Source organism: Entelurus aequoreus, linkage group LG09, assembly GCF_033978785.1.
Source record: "Entelurus aequoreus isolate RoL-2023_Sb linkage group LG09, RoL_Eaeq_v1.1, whole genome shotgun sequence".
NCBI classification, from domain to species: domain Eukaryota; kingdom Metazoa; phylum Chordata; class Actinopteri; order Syngnathiformes; family Syngnathidae; genus Entelurus; species Entelurus aequoreus.
This window is the reverse complement of record NC_084739.1, coordinates 42,144,543-42,153,497: the sequence shown is the minus strand read 5'-3', so window position 1 is coordinate 42,153,497 and position 8,955 is coordinate 42,144,543. Positions and strand designations below refer to the sequence as shown.

The window sequence follows — 8,955 nt, the reverse complement described above, 5'->3', positions numbered from 1 at the left end:
ATTGTTAAATTATTTGTAGAAAATCAAAATGTCCCTTATTTATTTGTATACCACAATAAAATGAATTTGAATATTTAATTAACGAACAAGTTAAGTTTATTTTTAATTGTAAAAAAAATGCTTCCTAATAAGGGCTTCATTATGGCGGCATTAATGAGGCTGCAGTACTCTATGACACACAGAGGGGGCGCGCCTCAATGCCTCGGCCTAACGCTCTTTTTTCATAAACATAAATTTGGCAGCAAATTAGTGGACATTTTTTGCAGTTCCTTAAAGTATAAAAGCTCAACTTCAAAATATATATATTTATATATATATATATATTTACATTTCAACTCATATTTCTAATCTCTGTCATTTTGAAATATTGCTGTTAATTTAAAAGAACTATTTGTTGAACATTAAGAGCCTGTGCAATAAAATTGCCTTTAAAAGTCGTTAAACTAAAAAATGAACCTTATTAAAGGATATTAGTTTAATGAAAATCTAAGATTATTTTTAATCACACTGCATGAATATAATGTACTTTTTTAATCCATATTCATATCTAACTTACATTACCAATAATGACATTCAGGAATTTCAGGAATGTGTCTTTAATTTATATTAAGCCCATACATTAAGACAGAAACCATATTAAAAGAAAAGTTTGTTAAATAATTTATTTATGATACAAAGTGTTGTTTTTTTTTCCTTCCTCTATAAGCAATAATATTATTTCAAAGCAACAACAAAAAATGCTCTCCCAAGTGTGTCAATTACAGTTTTTTTTACACCGCATATTTACAGCATCTTCAAGTGTGTGCAGACTTAAAAGGAAGAAGTTGCAGAAATGAAGCATGAGTGGATGTATTTGTGAAGAAATAAGCGCATGGAGGAGGGAATAAAAGTCTTCTTCCGCAACATAAGTTATTTGTAAAAAATATATACAATACAATCTGGCTGTACGTATTTTCAATTCCTCTCTCGCCTTTTAGGACAGTGGGTACCCTGCTTTAACTGAGCTTTAGAAGCATCAGAGCCCGTTCACACCTGACATTTGAAACATCCGGATCAGTGTTGCTTCCGTTCATCAAAAATAATAACAAGTCAAAAAAAGATGTGCATAAAATTCCCAACGTCCAAATAATATGTGACAGGAAATGAATGTTTCAAAATGGTCCCCAAATCTGCAGAATGACACAAGTTCATGGTTTGGTTTTTTTTCAACGTAAAACTCCACAAGTCAGCAGTTTGTCCCCTGGAGTCTTCTTCTTGTTCATGTCAGGTGGAAATGGGCTCACAAAGAGTGCGAGTTCTCTCCGGACTGCAGCTTTAAGAAAGGTGGCGGCTATCACAAAGTGTCCGAGCTGTTGCTACAGGGGCTGACGAGGGCCAAGTTGCTGCCGGCTTTGTGCTTTTTCAAGAGTCTCGTGATTTTCTCGTCGTCTGAGTTGGGGTCCAGCGGTTTGTTGTACTCGTCGTCCTCCTCGTTGTCCGAACTCTCCTTCATTTTCTCCGTCTCCGAGTCGTGCTTCTTCTTGGCCGAGGCCATCTCTGCCGCGTGTCGCTTCCGCCACTTAGTTCTCCTGTTCTGGAACCAGACCTGGTGGAAGCAGAAGGCCATGCTCAGCAAATAACAACAACAATAATAATAATAATAATATTAATACATGGCACTAGTGTCCTCTGCAGTGGACATTTGTTTTGCATAACAAGTTGTTTTTTTTCAAATTTCCAAGTGACAAAAAATGTCTGCTGCAGAGGTTGCTATAGTTTGAATCCTATGCAGGCCTTACCTTGACTTGGCTCTCTGTCATTCCTAAGGAGTAGGCCAACCTGGCTCTCTCTGGACCCGCCAGGTATTTGGTCTGCTCAAAGGTTTTTTCCAGTGCAAAAATCTGCTGTCCAGAAAAAGTAGGTCTGGAATGTTTCTTTTTGCCATCTTTGTCCATCATTAAACTGGACTGAGCTGTAAAAAAAAAAAAAAAAAAAAGCAAAGAGAGGAAGATGAGAAGTTATGCATAAAAACAATGCTAAATATGACAGTTAAATTAAAATGAAAAACAAACTCAAATATAACTCAAATGTGCAAAGTTCCAATGTAAAATGCAAGCATTAAACCATAAAAATAATGCCAAATATGACAATTAAATTATAATGAAAAACAAAACTCAAATACAAATCAAATGTGCAAAGTTCCAACATAAAATGCAAGCATTAAACCATAACAATAATGTCAAATAATGATAAACATCCCCCTTATTTATTATTTAATCACACTGCAAATGTTTGCATTTTAGTTGCATTTATTTTAAGGCGTAATTTAATAATAATGATGAGAAATTAATACATTTAATTAAAACATTTATTTGGTGTAAATATGGCCAAACATTATAATATTTAGAAATGTGTTAGAAACAAACAATATGCTAAAAAGCATAAATATCAGTATTTTGTTATCCACATTTCAATAATTTGTTATGTATGGATGCTTGTAACATTTCGCATATAAAAATGAAGATAAAATACTTACACGGACACGGCACCCGTGGGTCCCTCCAGGGGGAGCCCTGCATCACGCCCGGCCAGAAGATGGGCGCCCTCCCGGGCAGTTCGGCCAGCGGCTTGGGGTACCTGGACACCGCCGGGCTGAAGTACATCCCGGCCGCGGCCGCCGCGGCGCTGGTGGCCAGGCCGTTGATCCTGGGGAAGCCCGACAGCAGCTGGCCGGCGGTGGTGATCGGTCTCCCCAGGATGTCGCTAATCCCGTGCGGGGTGGCGCCCGCGAAATGCGAGTTGAGGCTGGAGAGCGACGGCGCCTTGAAGCCCGCCGGGCTGTGCTGCAGCGCGTACGGGAAGATGGACGTCTTCATCTCGGTCATGTTGTGCAACGCCGCCAGCGGGGTGCTGCCCAGGACGAAAGCACTCTGCCGGTTAGCCTCCATCTGCCCCACCGCTAACATTTGTCACCGCCACTCTCGCTCGGATCAAAAAAAAAAAAAAAAAAAAAAAAAAGTAGGGAATAAAAAAACAAAAGTTAATGGAGTTATCCTGGAAACTTCTCCGAACTGTCTCCCGGGGCGCCGAAGTCACGGGAAGTCTGGAGATGTTTTGTGGGCTTTTAGAAGAGAAGCGAGCGTGGACTCTCCTGCGCCGTCACCAGTCAGCCTCTGATAACAGCGCGACCACCTGCACGCGCGGCCCTCCCATTGGATGAGGCCGAGGGCTGCTCTGCTCTGATTGGACGAGAGGCAAAGTCCCGGCCGCTGACTCGCTTTAAGGCTTTGGCGGGCTGGTGATGCCTCGACGGGTTGTCGAAAAAAGGAGCTTCCAGTTGACATAAACCGAGAGGACGTCTCGCTTAAGAATTGGATTTATTAGGACGGGCCGGCATATTAAAAGAAGGCTAGTTCATGTCATTATTATTTCGTTTGTTAAAAAACTACACGCTTATTATCGTTTACAATTTAGTTGTAAAACGGGAATTTGTTTCATAACAATCGCCTCAAAACGTCTCCAATTAAAAATAAACAGTACATTATTAGTTCATTTATTATCAGCAATACCTATTTAATATCTAAAAGTTCTTTAAAACCGTAAATTGTTTTTATTAAAGTGTGGAAGTTGCAGATTCATAGAGGTAACTTGAATGTGGCAGACCATGCAGTCAATTAAGACCGTGTGCTTAATTAATATACATCTTAATGACGTCATTATTTTCGCATTTGCTTTTCGCAATATAACATTGCATTAAGCGCTGTTATTCGAGCATTCATGAAACAGAATGTGTGTTTGCGGATGTAATGTTCTAAAAGAATGAAACAAATCGCGCGAATGTTGCACATATGTCTGTGTTATTTTGTATTAATTCGAGTTTGTTTTAATAATGTCGAATATAGTGCATTAATTAGTATTACTATTTATTAGAATGAAGATGCCTAATATTTGACTTTTTGGTTTAAAATAAATATTACAGTGTTTAGTCAAAAGTGTGTGTTCTGGGAACATTATAAGCAGAAAAAAAATATGTATGAGTAAAAAGCGTCAGGCTTCAGTCATCACTGTGAGTGCTGTAATATTTTATGGAGATGTGAGAAGGTTGTAAGAGTGAAATATGACCATGTTGTCATCTGAAAGGCACCAAAACGCACCTTATTGCTTCTCATTTTCTCGCCGAGAAAACATTGTGTGTTTTCTTGTATTCAATTAAAAAAAAAGCTTTTCTACGCAAGTGATTCACAATTGTGACAGTTTAAGTCTTCAAGCAAATATATTTCTAATGCATCCTCCTCTTGCAGGCGTGTGTGCATTTGGAAATAATGGCTTTAAGATAAGCATTGGGGAAAAACCCACTCATATAAATCCCAGCCTCCATCTTCATGCTACATCAAGCAGTCAGTGGGAGATCAATGACAAAAAAATTGCACTTTTTCTTTTTTTTCCACGTCGGCAGCCAACACTGCTCTGCCAACCAAGCCGTCACTATAAAACTATAATTGCATTGGAACTTAATAAATGACTGGCAATTCCTTCCACTAATTTAGCGTTTGAACAAGCCTTAATATGGAAAATCGAATTTAATATTTAAATGCCATGACTAATTCAAAAACAAATGATCTAAATTCAATGTTATTAAAAAAAATCATTTTTAGGAGCTGAATCGAATATTATTTTGAACCTGTTGCTCATGTGGACAAATGTGAGGCAGATTTATGCCAATAAAAGTATTGTTATTGGTAATAATGAGACCCTCCAGAGGCTATTGTCCATAACATTTTCCATACTGTCTATATTGAGGTAGAGGGTTCATAAAGGCAGAAAAGATAAGAGTTATCTGCCTGTCATCTGTGGACACAGATGGCAACGAACGAGCTCACATAGAAAATAAGCAGATGTTTTTTTTTTCTCTTTGCAGCTTTTCATAGTGTTGCCCCATCAGAATTATTACATACACAACGTCATCCCTTTTACTCTAAAAAATACATGTCAAAATATTAAAAATACATATATTTTAAATAATATATATAACTTATATATATATATATATATATATACATATATATATATGTATATATATATATATATACATATATATATGTATATATGTGTGTGTGTGTATATATGTATATATTTATATATGTATGTAATGCATGTATATATGTGTGTACGTGGGTATATACAGTATATACATATATATTTAAGATGTATGTATATATATATACTTTCATATATACACTTACACTCACACAAACAAAGACGCACACACACGCACACACACATGCATATATATATATATATATATATATATATATATATATATATATATATATATATATATATATATATATATATATATATATATATATATATCTGTACTGTATGTATATATATATATATATATATATATATATATATATATATATATATATATATATATATATTTATATATTTATTTATTTATTTATTTTTATATATATATATATATATATATATATATATATATATATATATATATATATATATATATATATATATATATATATATATATATATATATATATATATATATATATATATATATATATATATATATATATATATATATTTCCTTCGGGGTCGCGGGGGGCGCATCTCAGCTGCATCTGGGCGGAAGGCGGACAAGTCGCCACCTCATCGCAGGGCCAACACAGATAGAAAGATAACATTCACACTCACATTCACACATTAGGGCCAATTTAGTGTTGCAAATCAACCTATCCCCACCCAGGTGCATGTCTTTGGAGGTGGGAGGAAGCCGGAGTACCCATATATATATATATATGTATATATATATATATATATATATATATATATATATATATATATATATATATATATATATATATATATATATATATATATATATATATATATATATATATATATATATATATATATATATATATATATATTCATTGTTATCCACTCGAAGGTGAACGCTCAAAAGACAAAGATTGTCATAATAGTAATAATAATAATTAATATAATAACATTGACAGCACAAACCAGCATTTAAATTGGGTCAGTGACGCCCTCCAGTGTTGAATTCTAAAACTCCACAGCTCTGTTGTTTTATCATAATAATTTGTTAATATATATCTTATATACTGCATACTGTATTTATATTACAATTAATAGAATACAATTGAGAGGGAAGTATCTATATATATATTTTTTAATGGCTTAGACTGAAATATAAAAGACAAATATAAAATAATCAACCAAATAATCAGAAACCACGTTTGTGGAGAAAGTGTTGTTTGTCTTTTTGCTACTAGAGGCATGCAGTGTAGTGTGCCCTAGCTCAGGTTTCTGACAAACTTCTGATAATCTCGTCGATTTCGAGCACACTCTATCCTAATAATTGATGTTTTTATCGAGTAGAACATTAGCTGGGAAGTGACAACATTTACTGGCACTAATACATTTTAATCAGCTCGCAGAAGAAGAAGAAGAAGAAGAAGAAGAAGAAACAGGCAAAAATGTTAACATTTTAAGAATTATTTGTTTATTGTATTTGATTGGGTCAAAGAATGTAACTGAGGTATTTAAATGAGTTGTTTTGAGACATACAAGTGAACACAACACTTCATCTTATCAATGAAATGAAACAAGCCTGATCAAAGACTGGGCTTTTGTAAAAGATAAGCTATTAGCATGATCACATATATATGGTTGTACTTTGCACTGATTTATAACTCTACTGATTGTATGAGTAATGTTTCTAATATATTTAATTGCAAACCAGAATAACTGCAATAATAAACAATGATCAAATTAACTCCAACTTTCTCAGTAAGTGTTATGTTTGTTCAGCTGGAATTTTTCATACATATATTTGTGCGTCCCCAATTATGTGTCCGGATAGGGAACACGCTACTTTAGTTTTACGCCCTACTTTTAATTGCGTTCGGTTTTCGATGAAAATCTTGCCCAAAGTTGCCCCAGTTTTTGGATATCATCTCAGTTATTGTATACAAGTAAATATTTTGTGTAACTAACTAGATTGTTTGTGCATAATTCCACCGAATTGACTATCTAAACTATCCATCTATCCATCCATTTTCTACCGCTTGTCCCGTTCGGGGTCGCGGGGGTGCTGGAGCCTATCTCAGCAGCATTCGGGCGGAGGGCGGGGTACAACCTGGACAAGTCACCACCTCATCACAGGGCCAACACAGATAGACAGACAAAATTCACACTCACATTCACACACTAGGGGCCATTTAGTGTTGTCAACCTATCCCCAGGTGCATGTCTTTGGAGGTGGGAGGAAGCCGGAGTACCCGAAGGGAATCCACGCAGTCACGGGGAGAACATGCAAACTCCACACAGAAAGATCCCGAGCGCAGGATCGAACCCAGGACCTACGTATTGTGAGGCAGACGCACTAATCCTTCTTTCACCGTGCTGCCCATACTATCTAAACTAGTACTTCTTAATTCAGTTCATTCAATTTCAGTTACGCCCCCCCCACACACTCTCCACCGTGACCATAAATAAATAAAAAATGTTATTAGTACACCTCTGCAAAACGTTATCCTTATTAACATGAAAGAAAACAACGCAGCGGGCTTAGCTCGTCTCCAACTATGGTCACAGTGAAGTCAAGCTCATATGCTTTGTCATATTGTTAGATTTTAGGAGACTTTCTTTTGTCTCATTATCTCTGTTTCTATCCATCTTTCTTTTTACCCTTGTTAAATATTTTACCATGGTGTCTGTTGAGGGTTTGTTCACTGTACTTTATATCTCCTGCCCTGTGCTGTGTGTGTGTACATGTTCAGTGCAGAGAAAAAAACAACAGCACAGAGCTAATACCCCCTGTGCACACTCTGACAATGAGAATGCCACTGCCACCTACTGTAGTTGATGTGCAACTACACTGTATCCGAGTATGGCAAAAAATAGGCATGTTCCCCGAAGTGAAAAGCGGCCATCCTGACATCGCCCCCCAAGAGGGGCCCCCCACTATTTGAGAGGCACTGGCCTAAAAAAATAATTTGTGTGTTTTTGTTTGTTAAGTATAACTGCAAAATAAGCCATTATGGGTCGAAGAAAGTTGTGAGTACCAGCATATAAAAAAAACAACTGAGAAACATTACTGAAAAAAGTACTCAGATACGCTCTGCTCATCGCCGTCTTTATCAACATGTCTTTAATAAATGTAAACGTTATGTTAAATGTTCATGTATATATTTCATTCATCATGTTTATGTATTCCACATTGCTTTCTGCATGTAAAACTTTAATTGTGCGCCATAAAGTGTTTTGTGTTAATATTTTTGGGGGTCTGGAATAGATTAATTGGATTATGTCTTATGGGGAAAATTGCTTTGTTTTTCATACGATTCTGTCTTCGACATTTTGGAACAGCTTAGTGGGAACAGTGACAAACTATTGTATCACTAGTTGCTAGGTTTGGGGGGATACTGCAAATATTGGAATCTATCAGATACCACAGGTCATTTATTGCGGATATTGATGATTTTACTTGAAACATGCAATAACCTTTGAATATTTCCCCTTTATTTATGTTTAGTCAACAAATTTAACTTTGAATACTTGAAAACCAACAGATAGCTACATAAACAATACAACAAAATCACCAAAAACATTTAAAACATTTTAATTAAATGACATCCAGGGTGTACCCCGCCTATCGCCCGAATGCAGCTGAGATAGGCTCCAGCACCCCCTGCGATCCTAAAAAGGACAAGCGGTAGAAAATGGATGTATGGATGGACTTGTTAATGTGTGTATAAAATAAAGTAAAATAACTATTATAAAAAAGAAAGAAGCAAAAACTATTATTGGCTCTCATCCAAATGTTTGTCTAATTGCCCCCTTTAACTAAATAATAAATTAATCCCTGAGGTGGATTTTTTTCCGCCCACTTAATTGCTGTTTTCTGGAATGATGTGTATTTATCGT

General features: G+C 35.7%; 1 protein-coding gene across 1 annotated transcript; it reads right to left on the bottom strand.

The window, feature by feature from the left end:
* Positions 1–613: 613 nt before the first annotated feature.
* On the bottom strand, positions 614–2,955 carry nkx6.2 (NK6 homeobox 2). The gene is made up of 3 exons (XM_062057721.1): positions 2,516–2,955; positions 1,779–1,951; positions 614–1,585 (listed from the first exon to the last, which is right to left on the bottom strand). Exons 1-3 carry the CDS (start codon positions 2,943–2,945, stop codon positions 1,334–1,336), a joined length of 855 nt encoding a protein of 284 aa, XP_061913705.1. The 5' UTR covers positions 2,946–2,955; the 3' UTR covers positions 614–1,333.
* Between the last annotated feature and the right edge of the window lie 6,000 nt (positions 2,956–8,955).